Below are 20,636 nucleotides of genomic sequence, written 5' to 3'. Positions count from 1 at the left end.
AATTCCATGCTGGAAAGTATGATGGTGGGAAAGATAGTGTTTTATTGGGGGAGGCAAGTACTTAAATTTTTTGAATATTTTATATATTCATCTGACTCAAAACCCAAAAAATATTAGAGAGCATGTAGTGAAAAGTTTCGCTTCCACTCCAACCTCCCTCCTCCAGCAAACAAATGTTATTAGGGGTATCATTCCAGAAATGTTTCATGTGTGCAAAAACAGCTGTGTGGAGGTTTTCTCAGTTTTCTTTTTTATATATATAAATGATAGTAGACCACCATTCAGCACCACACCATTCAGTACTTTGTTTTTTTATACCTGTTAGGGAATTTCTCCATAACAGTACCTGAAGAGCTTGATGGAAAAGTTCTTAAAGATGGAAAATTACTGGATCTGGTCTATATGTTAAGCAGTCAAGGCTATATTAGAGACTAGCAAGGGGTTCTAGTCCATCTTGACCTTCAAAACTCATCTTAGATCCTCCTGCCTTTGCCTTTCCTTTTTTTTTTTTTTTTTTTTTTTTGCCTTTCCTTCTTTTATTGCTTCTAATAACTTAAGCCTGGTGACAGGATGAGATGGCTGAATGTCTTCAGCAATGCAATGGACGTCAACTTGGGCAAACTCCGGGAGATGGTGAGGGACAGGGAAGCCTGGTGTGCTGCAGTCTATGGGGTTGCAAAGAGTCGGACACGACTTGGTGACTGAACAACAACAAACAATCTTAAACCACTCTCCGACTAAGCACACGTGAAGGCATATGCATATAATGTGCGTGCACACGCACTTAGTCGCTCAGTTGTGTCCAATTGTTTGCAACTCCATGGACTGTAGCCTGCCAAGCTCCTCTGTCCATGGAGTTCTTCAGGCAGGAGTACTGGAGTGGGTTGCCATTTCCTACTCCAGGGCATCTTCCCAACTCAGGGATCAAACCTGCATCTCCTGCATTAGCAGGTGGATTTCCTACCATTGCTCCACCTGGGCCCAATTCTCTGTTTCTCACTATTCTCATAAGCTCTTTATCCACATCCCTCTGGGTCTTTGGAACTCTACCTCTTTACTTCTGCTCAGCAAACCTTTCCTGACTTTTCCATGCCATAAAGATTGAGTTAGAGACCTCACCTCTATGTTTATCCCCATCATAGCACCTAATAGTGTGTTGTAAATACATATTTTCTGACCAGTTTTTGCTTTATGCTGTAAGCCCCTTCTGTGTGTAGGACACATTGCTATTTATAAGTACATTAGTTTTTTTAATATTTACTATATTCACCTGGTTTAGAGCCCCAGAAGTATTAAAGAACATACAGGTACATGAGCCCATGGTCTGGTCTCTCTCTGTCATTAAGGAGAGTTGGGGGCCAGGATATACACATTAAAAGATTCAGTGTTGATTCAGTGACAAGTCAGTGTGGTATGATTGTTGATAGCGCCATACGAGTCATTGGTAGCTGAGACAGCTAAGGAAAGCTTATTGGAAGAAGTGGAACCTCGCTGAGTAGTAAGGGAATGTGGTATCCTGTATGAGAAGATAAACAGGTGAGATGAGAACTAATGTATGGAAGAAAGTATCACAGCAGAAGGGAATGGTAGAAGTAGGACTTGGAAAAGTACTTGAAGTGGGAAATGTGAAGAAGATGCAGTACAAAGAGAATTTAAGCAGGGAAACAAGAAATGCTAAGAAAATTAGTCATTCAAAAGGAACACCAAGATACAATGAGAAGGAGGAAGAGAGAGAGTCCATAGAGGGGGGACCATTGTGAACCAGTCAGGCACATGAAATAAACATAAACGCACTCTTAGACATTTGTGGCCTGACCCAAGGCCCCATCGTAAGTGGTGGCCAGCAGGAACTTAGCTTTCTTATTCCTCTTTAGCTGCTGGATCTAAGTGGTCTGCTATTTCCTGGTAAGGTGTAGCACCTTTCCTCCTTTGGTGTAAGTGGTTTCCTTTAAGTTTTCTTTTCATTTATGAGTTTATTTGCTGGACCTGCATGCTGGGAATATGACTTCCAACTACATATTTATAAAATTCCAATCCAACCAACAGGACTTGGATAGTCCCTTAGAGTCAATTTTAATGGAATTTTTGCCTTCTGTTGTGGTGAGAAAGAAATCCTGGTGTTATACTTAAGTCATTACTAGTTGGAATCGTAGATTATTTCAGAGTCCTACCATGCCTGTTGTAGTAAATTTGAAAGTCTTTTGATACACCTAAGAAGAAACTCAGTGAAATCTCAGTTTTGTCCTTTTGGGATCTGACTATAAAAGACCAATCCAACAATTAGAAGAAATAAAAATTTAGTATTTCTTTAGTAATTAATGTTTATTCCATTGTGCAAAATTTGAAACATCTTTATTTAAATATTCTTAAGCTGCAACATTGGAGACAAATCCTTGTATAATTATTTCATTCTCATAACACTGCTTGCAATAAATTCTGCATTTCTCTGTTCAGGAAACCAAAGAAAGTATAAATAAATTTAAACTCAGTGGTAGTTGGACTGCCCAGTGAAAGTCACTCAGTTGTGTCCAACTCTTTGCAACCCCATGGACTATACTGTCCATGGAATTCTCCAGGCCAGAATACTGGAGTGGGTAGCCTTTCCCTTCTCCCTAACCCATCTAATAAACAATTGGTGAAATTATTTTTCAAACTCAAAATGGAATTCTGCTTATGAAAACAATTAACATTTTTATGAAATAAGACAGAATTTATATGTAGCAGTTGTTATAAATTGGATATCTTTAGAAGGGAAGAATTTGACTTGATTCCCCCCCATACTTAAACTGTACTGCCAGAATAAACAGATTAATTTGGGGAGGGGTGGTATAGTACACTGGTTATGAAAAAAGTTCACTACTTGCATTGATATTTGGTTGTTTTACCTTGTGTTTTAAATGGATGAATAATCCTTTTTAATAATTTGACATGGTAGAAATAACAAATAATAGGAATTAGATGTAAATAATCAAGAAATATATACACACAGACACACATTCACTCCTTAAGAAAGTATGTGTTTAATTTTGCAGGCTGTGGAAAATCTCTGTTCTTACAAGATTTCTGCAAACTTGTACAAACAGCTGAGACAGATTTGTGAAGATCACATCAAAGCACAGATTCATCAGTTCAGAGAATATCCTTTTAAAAACAAAAAACCTTGTATTTTCATCTTTTCCTTCCTCTCTGTCCCTCACTTTTTAAACCAGCTTAGAATGGAATGCCTGTGTTTTGTAGATTTGTTGTTTTTTGTTCATCTTGCCTCTAGGGAAAAAAGCAAAATTTCACTTTTTACCTCTAATTAGGGTCCAAATCTACATTGTACTACTAATGTAAATAAAATTTCTTTATGTCTTTACTCTTTTTGTCCTAACAAATTTCCATTTGAGGAAAGATAATCAGGAAATAATAAACTGAAAACACAATGCTGAATTATACCTAAGACTTGCTTTTTGTTGTTTTGTTTTGACCTTGTGGCATGTGGGTTCTTAGTTCCCAACCATAGATTGATCAAACCCATGGCCCCTGGAGTGAAAGCACAGTCTTAACCACTGGACCACCGGGGGAGTCCCTAAGACTTGTTTTTAAAGGTTTTTTTCTTTCTTAGTGGAATCTAACATGTTTTTACAGTTTAAGAAGTAGCATTTTGTTCTATAAGTATTATTTAGTTTCATTTAGTATGTAGGGCTTTCCATATTTAAGACAAATGTGCTCTTAAACATTGCATGTATTAGCTTGTCCTAAGCATTTTAAAAATATCCTTAACGTGTATCGCACAGACTCTTTGGATAGTGTTCTTTTTCTCAAGAAGATTGATAGATGTTGGCAGAACCATTGTAGACAGATGGTAAGATGGAAAAAAGCATTACATTTCAGTTAAATATTGTAGTTAAAATAAGTTTCTTCAAATACAAGAATATTAGTTTTAAAAGTTTTGCAATAGGGGGACTAAAAACTAATTTTGGAAAAAAAAATAAAAACTAATTTTGGTTGAGTTTTCTACTTTAAAATTGCAAGTTATAGGTAGACCAGTATTTTAGAATGACTTATACCTTAGAATCATTTTTATTTTTGTAGCACTATAAGTGTTACAAGTGTAAAATGCAAATAAGTGTTACATTTTGTCAGTCTTAATGGCTATCCCACCTGTTATTTGGTTACCTACCAAAGTGCCTGCTGGTCCTGCACTTTAGCTTATTCACATCACAACCTTTCCTTTTTCCCTAATCTGGTATTATTTTAAACCTTATATTCTGCAAGTTAAAAATCTTAAAATCTGTCCCACACATCCAAAATCCCACATATACAATTTTAAGACAGTTTCACCCTGAGAACCGTTGCTGACGAAAAATTATATGCCCCTTGATTCTGTTTTGATTTTTAGTTAATTTTCAAGTTGCAAAGAGGTCATGGACCCCTTTTTTTTCCTAGAAACTACAGCAAGAATTAAGATTTATTAATAGTTTAATAAAAAATGGTATGGGCATATTCTCAGATGTGTTAATCTGTATGTTTGATCCTAGTAGTCTAGTACATATACAAGTAAACCCTGCAGTCTTATTTTATAAAATATTTCAGCTTCACAACATATAAAAAATTGTTTGATTTCTTTTTTTCATTGACAGATCATGATCAGGAGCATTTTTTTGTTTCTGGATAGGACTTACGTTCTTCAGAATTCAATGCTACCATCCATTTGGTAAGGATGCAAGAAAAAAAATTATGAAAAGATTTGTTAACAAATCATAGTCAAATCTTAATTACACTAATAGAAGAGAGTAATACAGGGAATATTCTCCTAAAAACTCACATTTAGCTTCTAGACTTGTATTTATAGCAGTTTTACTTTTTTATTTATGTCTTTTCTATGCTAATATTGGAGATAGCTAACATTCCCTGAGCATATAAAAATTTACGAAGACATTTTTTTGTTAGCCAAAAGGATTGAAGTTTGCTCTGGACTGTCTGAATGTGCATCATTTTGTTGCTGATCAAGAGTTCACTCATTATCTTTTAACATTATTAGGGAAAATTCCATGTATACACAAAAATAGAAGAGTATAATGAGCTCTTCCCTCCACCGTGTGCCTAGCCTCTACCTACAGCAATTATCAGAGTTCACTGATTTTTGAGTACTGAAGGCAGATGACAAATGAGCAATTAAGCCTTCATTACGAGTACAGTGAAGACCATTTTATAGCTTTGAACTAATTTTGTCTCTTGATTTGACCAAGGAAGAAATCCACCAAAGGAAATAAATCAATAAAACTTTGTTATGGAGGAAGATGGGAATTTAGCTTCAGTTCTCATTAAAGACAAAATGAGTTTCCTGTATGCTTTCATCTAATAATGTTATTTAAAATTAAATATGTGGATTTTATACTTTTACAGTAGTTGCTTCAAAGCCTGGAACCCTAATTAACATGTGGTGAGAAGTTAGGCAAGCCTCTCCAGAAGTGGTATCGTTTTAAATTAATTTAGATTATGTGTATATTTTTTTATTTTAGGGACATGGGACTGGAGTTATTTAGGGCTCATATTATAAGTGATCAGAAAGTCCAGAATAAGACAATTGATGGCATTCTTCTTTTGATTGAGAGGGAGAGGAATGGTGAAGCAATCGATAGAAGTTTACTCCGAAGCCTTCTAAGCATGCTCTCTGATTTGCAAGTAAGTTAACTACTTCACTTACTACAGAACTGATTGCTATACCTAGTCTGATGTTTAAAAAACAAACACAGAATTTCCTGGCGGTCCAGTGGTTAGAACTCCATGCTCTCACTGCTGAGGGGCCTGGGTTCAATCCCTGTTCAGGGAACCAAGATCCCACAAGATCTGTGGTGTGGCCAAAAAAACTTAAAAAAAAAAGCCAGACTCATAATGCTGTTCACATACAGGGCATTCAGTAAACATTTATTGAATAATTGAACTTCTTTACTTTGTTACCCCCTCCCAGATTTATCAGGATTCTTTTGAACAACGATTTTTGGAAGAAACTAACAGACTGTATGCAGCTGAAGGCCAAAAATTAATGCAGGAAAGAGAGGTATTTAAAAATCATGATGAATAAATCCACTGTGTCTCATAATAGACCCTACTTTATAGAACGTAAGCTGCCCTTTCATTTATCTTCCAAATGTTACGCTGCGATAATTTTACATGGGATTTTACTTATGATTCAACCCTGTCACATTTGACAGGACTACTCCAGGATCTTTTGGACTTGACATTTACTAAATGATTTATGGAGAGGAAAACAATATATAAATAACTTATCTTTGTAGGTTCCTGAATACCTTCATCATGTTAATAAACGTCTAGAAGAAGAAGCTGACAGACTTATTACTTACTTAGATCAGACCACCCAGTAAGTATTACACGCTTAGCCTAATAGCCTTAACCTGTGCTGCGGAATCACTTAAGGCACTTTGGGCATCCCCAAACATGTTAGTAAGTATTTTCAGGTAAAACTTGAGACTTTAACAGTTGTTTTCATAATGCAAACTTCAAGTTGTTCCTTCCCCTACTTAGTTTAGTCAAGGGTTTGATTATTGGTTGTCCATATGTGTTTAGGATGTAATTAAAGAATAGTATTAAAAGCTGATGTGATCTTTGAAATCTTCAGACTGATTAAAATTCAGCGAGCATTCATAGGAGAAAGTATTTCTCTGCTTTGCTTAATATTACCAACCAAGGAATTCCTATAAGCAGATAGGTAAATACTTCCTAGTAAAAGCAGAGAAGTTTAGGAAAAGCCAGCCATGGCAAGACCATTGAAATATTTATTTCGTGATATACCAAAATTCTGAAATACACAATATTTTCCTTCTAGGCATAAAGTAGAGTAACTCTGAGCACAATAAATTTATTCAGAAGAATAGGAATATTGAAATTAACAAAGCGAGCTAGTTAATTTTTTTATCCCCCAGGAGAGACTAAATTTTCAGCAGAATCAATTGTCTAATTCTACACTTGATCTTTGCCTAAAGGCCAAGAAGCGATGTTTGTCTAATTCTAAACTTCTTTTTTCCTTATAGGAAGTCATTAATTGCTACTGTGGAAAAACAACTTCTAGGAGAACACTTAACAGCTATTCTTCAGAAAGGTAATTGGCAATTTACAAATAAGAGATTACTTTTAAAATAGTAGCAAACAAGTAAAAACATTTTTAAAGCTTGCCTTTTTAAAGGTTTGATAGCAGATCACTGCATTCCTGAGGTAGGACACAACGCTTTGCCCCTATTCATCACAGTAAACTTGTAGGAGGTGCCTCTTTCCTTAACTTTACAAAGATACAGGAAGCGAGATGAGAGGAGTCTTAACCAACTCCAGTAAAGAAACAGTAGGAATTTGGGGATTCTTAATTTAATTTTTAAGGATAATGAAATAAGGAATAATAATAAGGAAATGTTAAATATTAAGTATTTAATATTAAATTAATATTAATTATATTAAATATTAAATAATAAGCAATAATAAGGAAATGCATTCCTTTTTGCACTAAAGTGTTTTTGTTTCTAGCATATAAAACCAAGCATTTCTATTAATCCTAAGTGATATATGAGTATACCCTGAATTTTACTTTAACAGTGTTACAAATAGGCAAAAGTCTTACCTTTCTCTCCAGCCATCTTTTGTATAAAATATCTTAGAACTTTAATGCAGTTATATTTTTATTTCATTCTAAAAATCAAATACCTTAGGACTTCATTTAAACTTGGCCTATTGATGCATAATTTTTATATACCACAGGCCCTATCCAATACTCTGAAATATAACTGTGTACAGTAATGCAAATATAATATGGCTATTGCACATATGAGGTATTTGTAACATGTATTTGAAAGTGAAGTGAAAGTCGCTCAGTCATGTCTGACTCTTTCTGACCACATGGACTGTACAGTCCATGGAATTCTCCAGGCCAGAATACTGGAGTGGGTAGCCTTTCCCTTCTCCAGGGGATCTTCCTAACCCAGGGATCAAACCTGGGTCTCCTGTACTGCAGGCGGATTCTTTACCATCTGAGCCACAAGGGAAGCCCAAGAATACTGTATTTACACAGACCAATTTTTATAAGTTGGTTTATACATGTGATCTACTATGTTAAATGGTACAGACCATTATATAATTTTTGTTTTTATGTAAGTTCCCTATATTTAGTTTTCACTTGGAAAGGTAATTATCTCTTTGAGTTTAATTCAAAGCACACTCTATATTAAAATTCACAGACTAGTCATAGTTCAAACCAGTATCAGAATAATTTTAACTTCTTTTTTATTTAAATACCTGACATTTTTGTTCACTTTTTTTTTTAAATACCAAATGTTTCAAAAATCAGGTTTAAATAACCTCCTTGATGAAAACCGAATTCAAGATTTATCTCTCCTGTATCAGCTCTTCAGTAGAGTTCGAGGTGGCGTTCAGGTTCTCTTACAACAGTGGATTGAGTACATTAAGGTATTAACATTAACCATTTTTTTTCCTCTCATGGCTTATAATCTGTATACCTAGAGTACATATGAATAAGTGTTTTCTTTTTTGTTAGATCCCTTTTTTTTCAAGTAATGGGAGTTTTGAGAGCAGTCAGTCTGAGAATAATAGCCATGTGGCAAATTAACAATAAAACAGTTATCTTCGTGATGTGTGATGTGATTTCTAGCTCCAATAATTGTAGTGAATGTGGAAAAAGGAATAGGACTTTTTTTGGATCCAAATTTCTTTCCTTTGGTCTTACACTGAAGGCAGGTTGCCATTTTTTAAAAATTCAAGCTGACTTTAAAAGTAGGGGAAAAAATCCTAGAAACTTCTACAATAAGATCCCATTATGATACTTTATACCCAGTGGCTGTTCCTTACCTTGTGATTATAGATGAGTGGTATCAGTCTGGATGTTTTATCACTTTATCTTTTCTTTTCTTGATTTCAGAACCTGCTTTATTTTATTTAGTTTTCTGAAATTTTAAAGTATGTGGGTATGTGTATATACTTAAAATATGATTTGGGGGGTTGTCTTCATTGCAGATAATTAAATTCTAGTAAAAAGTCATTTTTGTTTTTTTAGGCATTTGGTAGCACTATTGTAATTAATCCTGAAAAGGATAAAACCATGGTTCAAGAATTGCTGGATTTTAAAGATAAGGTTGACCATATAATTGATATCTGTTTCCTGAAGAATGAAAAATTTATCAATGCTATGAAAGAAGCATTTGAAACATTCATTAACAAAAGACCAAACAAGCCTGCTGAACTTATAGGTATTTTTCCAGTCCCTTTTCCCATTTAATGTTCTTCTTTTATAAGGTTTTGTATATTAACATCTTTGTGCCATGTCTTTCAATAACAGTCTAATTTATTTCTAGTTACTTTGGTGGTGGTTTCTAAGAAGCTGGATGCAAGGAGTAGTCCTTCATGCTAAAGAATATCTCAAAGCCCACATTATCAAACATGGTCTTTCTTTGTAAGACAGTACATTGGACCCTGTTTACTTTTTATGTATAAAAAGCTTGATAGCTGTTTTACAAGCCTACAGCAATTTAGAGGTGGGACAGGGTACTTTTTCTTGAGGCCCACACACAGGAAAGGCTAGCACAAAATTACAGTTGCCAATGAGAAAGAATGTTCAGGATGAAAATAAACCTAGGAATCTGGGCCTATTTAGAGTAAAGAGTGTGGTGTACTGCAGTTCTTCTCAGTTTTCCCCACCTGGGTCAGAGGAGGAGGTGCCTGAGAAGACCCTTCACTTAAAGGATGAAATTTTGTTGGTTTACTGTTTACCCTTTCAATTTTTGCAGTTTTTGCCTCCTACTCTGTAATGTATCTGATTTGTTTTAATAGAAAAGTAGTATTTCAGATTGCCTACCATCAGTGTAAAATGAACATTCCAGAAGATATGCCATGTCTTTCAGTGACTTTGACCTCCTGCACAAGGCTGTAAACACCTCCACCACCATCCCCCCACCAGAGTTTCTTTATCCCATTAGTATGGTAGAAAGTACATTAGGTCTGGAGCCAGAAGACTTGGGTTTGAGCTGAAGCTCTTGTATTTTTTTAACTCTGTGACACGGAACAAGTCGCTTGATGATCTCCCTGACTTTGGAAACTTTTTTAAAATGCATGTGTACATGTAAAACATTGATATACTCAGTATATCATACTCCTGTTTGATATTTATAGTGACCAGTATCTCATGGGTACTGATGATCACTGAACAACAAACTTTCCCCCCATTTTAGCGAAGTATGTGGATTCAAAGCTTCGTGCAGGCAACAAAGAAGCTACCGATGAAGAACTTGAAAAAATGTTGGATAAGATTATGATTATATTTAGATTTATATATGGTATGTATTTTTGTTTTAATATTGTTCTCTTAAAACAAAGCACTCAACAGAGAAACTGGCGAGTAAAATCAACCTGTAAGGTATATTTACTTGGGGGCTAAATATTTAAAATTCTATTAAATTCCTTGCTTTTAAATTATTGGGGTACTTGAGGAACGTTGCTTAATTGCCTTGTGCTCTGACTTTTCCACTGTTAAGAGTCTTGAATTTTGCTGCTTATTTTAATCTCAGGAGTATTGATGCTAAAACTACTAGTCAACTAAAGTTTTTCTAAAGAAAAGTTAATTCAGTCTTAATTCTGTACAGCAAAGAAGTCTTGAAATGTCTGGCACAAAAATCTACCTCTAATGTTTCTTGCATTTAGCAAACTTGGATAAAATGTGTACATTTAAATGACTTGGGTTAATGGTTTGATTTATTAAGCACTTTGAGTCAATTGTGTCAAAACCTTATATTGGAATGTAAGAGTTGTGTTTTATTATTTATATAGGTAAGGATGTTTTTGAGGCCTTCTATAAGAAAGATTTAGCCAAGCGCCTTTTAGTTGGGAAAAGTGCATCTGTCGATGCTGAAAAATCAATGCTGTCCAAACTTAAACATGGTATGTTTGTCATTCTTCTGATCCTTTTCTTCTTTAATTTCTGACAGAAAATATTAGCTTAATTTCTACTCTTTCAGTCATTGTACATTCTACTCTTTTGTCAGTCATTGTAAGTTCATATGATTAAAAATGTAAATTGAGTAAGCTCATGAGGTTTCCAACCTACTTACATGTGCAGAGTTGTCATAATTTTTTAAAAAAATAAAATATTGTTCTTGTTTTTATCATTTGTATAAAATTTCCCATTTATCTTGTGCCTAAAAAGTAGATAAAGTTACTACAGGATTAAGATTTGACTGACTTAGTGGGGCATACACTTTGGGGTAAGGCTCTTTTTATTCTTATGAATAGTTACAGACCATATTTCATCCTAAAGTAAGTTTTACATTTCATGTTTTCAATTCTAAATTCTTTGTTTTTAACCACTTTAAAATATTGTAAATGTACGAACATCTTTACTAGAATGTGGAGCTGCTTTCACCAGCAAACTTGAAGGAATGTTTAAAGACATGGAACTTTCTAAAGACATCATGATTCAGTTCAAACAGGTAAAAGTGAGTTAAACTCTTAATTCCTCCAACTTAAATGTTATCTTCTTATTTTGGTTTGTACTGAAGAGGATAAGTAGAAACTTGTATCTGTTATAAATACTTCATAGCAACTTAGATGATAGTCACAGTAGAGGAAAATAATAACCAATGAAAAGTAAGTATATTTGACCTACATCAAAATTTATTCTCAATATACTCCCAAAATAACACAAAAATAGACATGAAATGTATTGAGCAGAAGAAGTCAGGACAGGAAAGGCTGTAGCTAGTGAAAACAGGGCTTCTAGCATCTAACCACTGGTGGTGAGTTGCATATTCAGAGCTAGTGATAGAGATGGAAGAGGTGATAGAGTGGTTGTATAAGGCGTTTGGGGACCTTGGGAATGAAACGCTAGATCTATATATTTTGCAGATGTTGGTAGAAGCTAGTTTTGAAACATGTAAGATTATAGGTAATAGTGATAGCAAGATAGATTTTCCTCTCCTAGGGTTTTAACAGTGATTTCTTTATCACTATGTTGCTATGGTGGGAGATGAGAGTGGAAGACTCAAGAGAAAGATCAGGATTAGTAGGATCATGGGTCCTGTAGTAGTAGCTACAGAATAGGATTTACCTGCTTTGCCCTCTCCCCTTCTTCTTCCTTCCCCATTTCAGGTCACTCCCTGCAAACACACAGTGGAACAAGTGAAAAACCAGACACTTGGGCTTGCTGGTGGGGTGAGGAATGGGGGGTTGCTGCCGGGTTTTCCAAGCCATGTAGGGTTCTCCAAAAATGGATACTGCAGGTGGTATGGGGAAAAGAATGGAGAAGAAATCCTGTAACAGCCCAGTCATATGTGAGAAATTATTTAAGTTGTTAATGCCTCTGAAGGAGTCACCTGATCCGTGTGTACATTGTAGCAAAATGTTACCTGGTGTACTTTTCTGGAGCTTTTAATATAGGCTTCATTTATAGTTCTCTTAATAGTTTTGCCTTTTATTTTAAAGATGGTCAGTATTCACATGTAGTTTTGTAGTGAGGAGCTTCTTATAATGGGTCATTTTTATGGCATGAAACGTATGCATTTTAATTTTTTAAGATCTCAGTGTATGTGTTGATCTTATTGTAGTATATGCAGAACCAGAATGTACCTGGGAATATTGAATTAACTGTGAATATCCTGACAATGGGTTACTGGCCAACATATGTGCCTATGGAAGTTCATTTACCACCAGAGGTAAGAGTTACTGTTTTAAAAGTTCATGTAAACACACCCATACCAAATGTCAACTGTTTTTAATGTTTTGTTCTTTTATTTATATTACTTCTATACTTGTATGATTAGAGCATAGCTTAAGATGCCAATTCCTGAGTTTGGGGCTAATTTCCTTGACTCTTCTTTCAGTTCCCCAGATTGTATTAGTACCCATCACTGCCCAGCTCTCAAAAATTCGTGATGGTATATTACCTGGGCCGGAGGGTGGGATTGCTGAGTGATGGATACTTGGGTAAATCCATCCTAACTCCTGGGGAAATGTCTTAACCCAAGACTGAAGCTTAGGAAAGGGGTTAAGGCTAGAGAGATAGATACTGAGTCCTTCATGAAGATGATCTGCCCAGGGAACAGATCTTCCTCATTAAGAGAGAAAATGTGGAAACAAAAAGAACAGACCTAAGGCAGAACTTTGAAAAAGGCTCACAATTGGTAGGTGGTAGGAAGAGGTCCCTATGAAGGAAACTAACGAAGAAGCACTAGTGAGATAAAGGAACCAGCATGATGCAGAGGCACAAAAAACACTGGAGATGAATGTTTCAGAAGAGGGGATGGAACTTCCCTAGTGGTCCAGTGGCTAAGACCACCAGCTCCCAATGCAGTGGGCCCGGGTTTGATCCCTGGTCAGGGACTATATCCCATATACTGCAACTAAGTTTATAAATAAATATTGTTTTAAAAAGAGAGGATGATAAAATGTTGCAGACAGATCAGAGAGGGTAAATCTGATTAATACTATTAAATTTGGTGGTTATTAACCTTACATCAAAGTGATCAGTGGCCCTATTGGGTATATAAAACTTCCACAGAATTTTACACATGTAAATATAAAAAAGTAGTGAATGTGATACTGGATACAGAGCTTAAATAAAGCATTATTTATTGTAGATGGTAAAACTTCAGGAGATTTTCAAGACATTTTACCTTGGCAAACATAGCGGCAGGAAACTTCAATGGCAATCAACTTTAGGACACTGCGTGCTAAAGGCAGAGTTTAAAGAGGTAAGTGGATATTCCCCCAACTTAGTTTTCATCTTCATCTTTTATACTGAGATCATCCCTCTTAACTTAAAAGTTTTTAAGGTGTTTTTTTTTAAGGTGTTTTATAACTTTGTCTTATATATGTGCATGACATAGTGATAGCTTGTCACAGCTCTGTGTATATGAATGTGGTCTTTTCCACACTTGATTGGGCTCTACTACAAAACAAAACCAGTAACTCTTTTCTCCCACATCCTTTCCTCACCTGTGGATGCAAAATTCAAGCTGCCACTTTTGACAGGAAACTTCTTTTTTTGTTGCTGGGAGCTAGAGAAGAGAGTGGGTGTTAAGGGGAACAGTTCTCATATCTAATTTCAAAAAATTCCTACAGCTTTTCATGACTAATCTGAATCAGACATACTGAAAATGCATTGAAATAGTGGTTTCTTACTGCTCCTAATAAATATCTGTAATGACACATAAAGCTGAGTTATTAATTTTCATTACTTTGTTGTTCTGTTTTAATTATAAGGCTTAAAAAAGACTTGTAGAAAGGTCACTCAATCCTTCCTCCTATTTTAGGTAGGATCACACCTAAAACCTCCATTTAACATACTGACTTTTCTGGATAATGTTAATCTGTGGTTTTAAATCCACTAATTGAAAAATGCTTTTCCAGTAAGAGATTAGTTACTTGATTAATTTTCATGTGCTTTTTTTAAAAAATGATGGCTAAACACTGTTGTTTCTCCAACAGGGTAAAAAAGAACTCCAGGTCTCTCTTTTTCAAACACTGGTGCTGCTAATGTTTAATGAGGGAGAGGAGTTCAGTTTAGAAGAGATCAAGCAGGCTACTGGAATAGGTTTGTGTTGAATCAGTTGATTAGCAAGCATTATTCAGTGTCCACTATGTGCACCTCACTTGGTTAAGTGGTCTGGGGGACTCTAAGAAAATAATCCCTCTCCTCAGGACTTAGACCCATGGGGAAAGGGGGAAATGACACTTAAAATAGTTTTACAACCAGTGAGTACCAGTCTGTGGTGCTGACGGAGTGTGTTAGTTCATTCAAGCAAGAGACCAGTGTGGACTGGCACAATGGGGAACGCCTTCATGAAGGAGGTAGGGTTTGAGCTGGGCCTTCAAATTTTAGTTACATTGCAAGATGAAATACCATGAGAAAAGGTATGGAGAAAGGAATGAGCACACCTTGGGCAGGAGTCATTTGGGCAGCGTGCCTAGAATCAGTAGATAGTAGGGCAGCTTGGAAGTTGAAGAGATTCCAGGCCAGAAGCTCCTGGGGGTAATTCAGGCATAAAGTGATAAAGAGCTTAGACTACAATGAGACCAATGAGAAGAGAGACAAGGCATCTCTAAGGAAGCAACTACTAGATACATGGAGGATGAAGGAGAGGAAAGAGTTAAAAGATGATTCCAGGATTTCTCACCAGAGTAGGTTGGTAGCTTCATGACTGACAGTTGGAAAGAAGATACAGTTTTAAAGGGAAGATGGTGACTAAAATATTGGACATACTGAAATTGATGAGCATAAAAGAGCCAGGTGGAGGTAGCCTTTAAATGTGGGGCTGGGGAAAAGTGGGATGTCATTTCTGAAGGTGTGATGGTTATCCACATGGAATGATAATTGAAGCCTTTAGAGGATGACCAGGAAAAAAGTGATTGGGTGGGACAAAGAGGATGTTGTTCATGAACCTTGAGGAAAAATGAAACAATTGTAATAGATGGGTAGGGTAGAAGCTAGACTGAGGTTGAATGTAGCTGACCATGTTGATGTGCTAGTAACAGATAGCTAAACCACTCTTTCTTCTTCAGAGGATGGAGAGTTAAGGAGAACATTGCAGTCATTGGCCTGTGGCAAAGCCAGAGTTCTGGCGAAAAATCCAAAGGGTAAAGATATTGAAGATGGTGACAAGTTCATTTGTAATGATGATTTCAAGCACAAACTTTTCAGGATAAAGATCAATCAAATTCAGATGAAAGAAACGGTACTTTTTTTTTTTTTGCATTCTCCGCATCCTGATGTACTAGAATTATATGTGTTCATAGTAATAAAGATTTTATAAAGAAGATTTTAGCCTAGAATACCACCACCAGCATTAATATTATCTGGGCCTGTATCTAGCTCAGTGTATTTCAGTATTTGATTTTGTAGGGCCTAATACTCAACATAGTTTTATATACTGCTTTTTTGTGTGTTTTAGGTCTTTATTTTTCCATGCTATTAAACATCTTTGTAAAATGGGAGATGGCCACACAATATTCTTTTACGCAGCTCTAATAATTTATTCAGCCAATGTCTATTGTTGGGCAGTTAAATTTATAACTTCTTAGTATTATAAATAAAACAGCAAGGTGCATCTCTGTACCTAAATCTTAATCTTTCTGATCTTTCCTTATAAATTTATCATGGAAGTAGATCTTTTGGGTTAAAGAGTGTGAACGTTTTAAGAGTCTTAATACATTATGCTATTTTGTGTTCCAGAAAGACTGGACTAATTTACACTAATAGCATGAGTGCCTGTCTCACTGTGCCCTCGCCAGCACTAAAGATTATATTTTCTTTTTCTTTCTCTGCCAGCTTCCTTGGTGAAAAATTGGAATGATTTAGTTAGTACTTTTTTGATCAGCAGTGACTATTTCGTTTCTGTCATTTGAGTTTGTTAGAGACTTTTATTAAGGAAACCAGCAACTGCAGCATTTCCTGAAACCAGTTGGTTTCAATCTCAACAAGGTTTAATGTAGTACTTGAGAAAAAGTTTTAATATGGGGTAGAGGTCAATGTGGGCTTCCCTCATAGCTCAGTTGGTAAAGAATCGGCCTGCAGTGCAGAATATCCTGGTTCAATTCCTGGGTCGGGAAGATCTGCTGGAGAAGGGAAAGGCTACCCACTCCAGTATTCTGGCCTGGAGAATTCCATGGACTGTACAGTCCATGGGATCACAAAGAGTCGGACACGACTGAGCGACCTTCACTTTCACTTTCAGAGGTCCATGTTAAGCTTCCCAGGTGGCGCTAGTGATAAAGAACCCACCTGCCGATGCAGGAGACATGAGAGACACAGGTTTACTCACTGGGTCAGGAAGATCCCCTGGAGGAGGGTGTGGCAACCCACTCCAGTGTTCTTGCCTGGAGAATCCCATGGACAGAGGAGCCTAGCAGGCTGTAGTCCATAGGGTTGCAAAGAGTCGGACACGACTGAAGTGATTTAGCATAGCACAGAGGTCAGTGTTGCAGACAAGTTCCTCTTTTGTTAACATTCACACCAAAGGTGTGATATTCCCTTAAATTACTGTGTCATTTTAAAACATGTATACTGTATCAGAAAGAAGCTGACTACAAAATCTCCAAACTAGGGACTTCCCTGACAGTCCAGTGGTTAAGACTCTGTGCTTCCACTTCAAGGAGCATGGATTCGATCCCTGGTCGGGGAATTTAGATCCTACAAACTGCACGGTGTGGCAAAAAATAAAAAGAAGTCCAAGCTACTCCTCTAATTTAAGTACTAAAGAGGAACATGCTAGCTGTAACATTAAAATTGGTTAACTGGCTTTTTAAACTGTGTATTTCTGACTTGTGTATTACAAAATAAAAATAAATTTTAAAGTTTGACTCTCAAAAAAAAAGTTTGACTCTAATTAGCTTAGCTGGGTGGTACCATATTTTGTTTGAGTCAGATGTCAGTGTCAGTCACTTTTACAGATAAGCTAATGTCACACAGAAATCTGGTCAGCAACTGCTTGTGACACATTAAGATTTTGAGAACAGAATAAAAGGAAATGATACATTCTTCATCAGCTGTCTCTCTAGAAAAACCAAGATGGCATTTTTCTGTTAACTAATATTGGTATTACTTCATTGATACAGGCCACTAGGACGATCAGGAATTATGTTTGTAGGGTTTTTTTGGTCATTGTATTTATGAGGTTTCTTTTGATAATTCAGCATATTTAAAGCATTAATTGTGTCATGGCCCTAAAACATACAGTTTGTATAAGTAATCAGGTTTCACTTCAGGTACAGTTCCTAAGTTTAAAACTTTTTTTATTAGGTTGAAGAACAAGCTAGTACCACAGAAAGAGTATTTCAAGATAGACAATATCAAATTGATGCTGCAATTGTTCGAATTATGAAGATGAGAAAGACACTTAGCCACAATCTCCTTGTTTCAGAAGTGTACAACCAGTTGAAATTTCCAGTCAAGGTAGGTACTTCTGTATTTTATTACTGAGCTGCTTATATATAAAAATTATATTGTTTTATATGTATATATAAATTAGATTTTTTAGACACAAATCTTACAAACATAGAATAAAACCTCAAGACCATTTAGAGGGACAAAAGTTTTCATTTCTCATGCTTATATATATGATTTTTTAAAAAACCCTTTATTGGCATATGTGGGCAGCTGTGACAAAGGGGGAAAACAATTTATAAAAGTTCTTATACCTGAAAATTGAAATTTCCAAGTTTATTCACTTTAGTTTTTTTTTTAGCTTATTTGTTATTTTTTAAATTTTTTTTCTCCTAAGAATACCTTGCTATTTGACAGATTTGGTTATTTTAATTAAGTCTTCTGTTTAGTTAGCTTGTGTAAAGGTCCATTAAAAACCATACAGGCAATTATATTCCAATTTAATAAAACTATAAAGTCATCATTAGGCATCTTTTTGTAAAGTTTAGTCATAGTTCTGGCAAACTAAAATTAGTCATCACATGGATATGTTTCAATATAAATTCCCAGTAATGAAGCACCTTAGACAATGTGGTGGTGTACTGGACTGTATCTCATGTTATAGAAGATTCCTAAACTCTTGTGATGATAAATACTTTTTAGACTTTGGATAGACTCTTGACTGTTTCACCTTTTGAGCTTGTTTTCCTCTTTTGTAAAATGGAGATGATAATAGTACTTACCTCATAGGATTTTGGTGAAGCTTAAATGAGATGATATTTTTAAAAACTTAGCATTGGGCCTGACACATAAATGCTTGTTAGCTGTTGATACTGTCTCCTCATGACCACACTCTCACCCTTATCCTATGCCTTAACAATCATTTCACCTCCAGCCAGAGCTCACTGATACTGGATAGCTAAGGAAGTTATTAGGACCACTATAATAAATATGCTGATATTCTTGGTCTTTCACCATAATTAAGAGCAAGTCATTTTGATTTTCAAACCTTGGAATTCAAACTTCACTGAAATTTTGACTGCCCGATCAAACTACTTTCGCTCTTTAACTTTCTTGATCAAGTACACATTTTACACAACCTGAAAAGCTATTAGCAAGCAAGATTATATTCTCTTTAAGGCTAGATACAAAAGACAGTGGACTTTCGTTGCCCAACAGCTAAGAATGCAATTGAGAACAAGCTATAAGCTTTCTTAACGATTTTTCAACAAGTAGAATTTAAAAATTCAAATCATTTTGGGCAAGTAACAGTTAAATCTCACATTAAACCTGGAATACAGAGATTTAAATTATGAGATGATACTTCACTTACCAAGCCAGTTGTTGTAGTAGTCGTGTAAATAGTGATTTCCATAGTATATCTGTAATTTGTAAAAATGCAACCTGACTTTGAATTTGAGTAAACTCTGGGAGATAGTGGAGGACAGAGGAGCCTGGTGTGCTACAGTCCATGGGGCCTCAAAGAATTGAACACAACTTGGCTACTCAACAACAACAACAGCAACAAAACCTGACTTTGAGAACCAGCTTTTTTCCAAATTTAGGATCTAGTTATCTTCTCAAACTGTCTTGGCAAAACTAAATAGTATTCTGTTTCCTTAAACTATAACATGTTCTTCGTGTGAAGTTATGATGGTCTTTTGTATTTGTGCAGAGAAGAGCTGGTTCTTAGCAGACCTCTTTAAAATAGAGAATGTACTATATAACAATAGGACAAGATATGACAGTATGTGTATAGTAGAAAAACATTTTTAACCTGATTTATTTTCATCATGCTTTCCTCTTTAAGGAGATTTGAAAAAGAAAAAAAAATTAAGGAAATTAAATACATTCAGTGAGCCTAAGCTGTTTTTTTTAAATTGAATATTGATAAAGGGGTTTGAGCCAGTGGGTTATGAACTATGCACTGAAAATTTGCCTTCTCTTACAGCCTGCTGATCTTAAGAAGAGAATAGAATCCTTAATTGACCGGGACTACATGGAGAGAGACAAAGAAAATCCAAATCAGTACAATTACATTGCATAAAATGTTGTTGGCCTTGAAGCATTTGCTGTCATATACAATAGCCAGTGGATAAACTAACCTGTTGTTGTTTGAATTCTTTTATACTACCAATGACCAAATGAAGCAGTGTAATGGGAATAGTTGAGTGACTTTTCAGTGGTTAACATGCCCATTTAAAGAGTAATACTTACCTTTAAGAAGAATGTTGTCGAACTCTTTGCATGTTATTTAGTATGATGTGCAGAAAACTCTTTTAAGAAAGTACCCGGTTTTCATGATTCCTATTTGGAACTGGGGAAGAGGTCCTTATGGCTATTAAAGAAGGAGGAAGGGGTTCTTATACACCATTTAATTATGAAGCAAAAGGTTTATTTGCTTAAAATGTCATTTAAAGATACTTAAACTGCATGCAAACTTTATTTACTGTACAGAGTTCTGGATGTATTTATCAAATAGAAAAACCACCCTGGACTTGATTGTTCACCTGTTTTGTGATTTCCCTTGAAGAGAAAAATACGTTGTCATAGCTCTTGATATTTTACTAAGTAATGTTCTGTTACACTGAAAGGGATGTTTTTAAAATTTTTATTTGGAAACAAGTTTTCAAGTAGAGGGACAGTTGCTTACATATTGTCTTATATACACACATCCTAAAATGTTCCATTTATGAGATGTGTGTGTATGGTTCAGCCCTGA

General features: G+C 35.5%; 1 protein-coding gene across 4 annotated transcripts in view; it reads left to right on the top strand.

The window, feature by feature from the left end:
• Positions 1–20,411, top strand: part of CUL4B (cullin 4B) — a 44,011-nt gene extending 23,600 nt beyond the window's left edge. For 2 of the 4 annotated variants that reach the window (XM_061137275.1, XM_061137277.1), the window contains exons 4-21: positions 3,033–3,137; positions 3,779–3,847; positions 4,626–4,699; positions 5,508–5,670; positions 5,957–6,046; positions 6,285–6,367; positions 7,038–7,105; positions 8,339–8,457; positions 9,062–9,254; positions 10,233–10,337; positions 10,828–10,938; positions 11,401–11,486; positions 12,600–12,707; positions 13,632–13,745; positions 14,482–14,587; positions 15,556–15,728; positions 17,792–17,944; positions 19,866–20,411. In XM_061137275.1, coding sequence (XP_060993258.1) covers positions 3,033–3,137; positions 3,779–3,847; positions 4,626–4,699; positions 5,508–5,670; positions 5,957–6,046; positions 6,285–6,367; positions 7,038–7,105; positions 8,339–8,457; positions 9,062–9,254; positions 10,233–10,337; positions 10,828–10,938; positions 11,401–11,486; positions 12,600–12,707; positions 13,632–13,745; positions 14,482–14,587; positions 15,556–15,728; positions 17,792–17,944; positions 19,866–19,961 — 2,016 coding nt within the window. In that variant the 3' untranslated portion in view covers positions 19,962–20,411. Of the gene's footprint in view, positions 1–3,032; positions 3,138–3,778; positions 3,848–4,625; positions 4,700–5,507; positions 5,671–5,956; positions 6,047–6,284; positions 6,368–7,037; positions 7,106–8,338; positions 8,458–9,061; positions 9,255–10,232; positions 10,338–10,827; positions 10,939–11,400; positions 11,493–12,599; positions 12,708–13,631; positions 13,746–14,481; positions 14,588–15,555; positions 15,729–17,791; positions 17,945–19,865 lie in introns of all 4 variants that reach the window. The other 2 variants (XM_061137274.1, XM_061137276.1) reach the window with 1 other exon arrangement.
• The last annotated feature ends 225 nt before the right edge of the window (positions 20,412–20,636 follow it).

Source organism: Dama dama, chromosome X (genome assembly GCF_033118175.1).
Source record: "Dama dama isolate Ldn47 chromosome X, ASM3311817v1, whole genome shotgun sequence".
Classification (NCBI taxonomy): domain Eukaryota; kingdom Metazoa; phylum Chordata; class Mammalia; order Artiodactyla; family Cervidae; genus Dama; species Dama dama.
The sequence above is the reverse complement of the archived record's forward strand: the minus strand, read 5'-3'. Positions and strand labels throughout refer to the sequence as shown.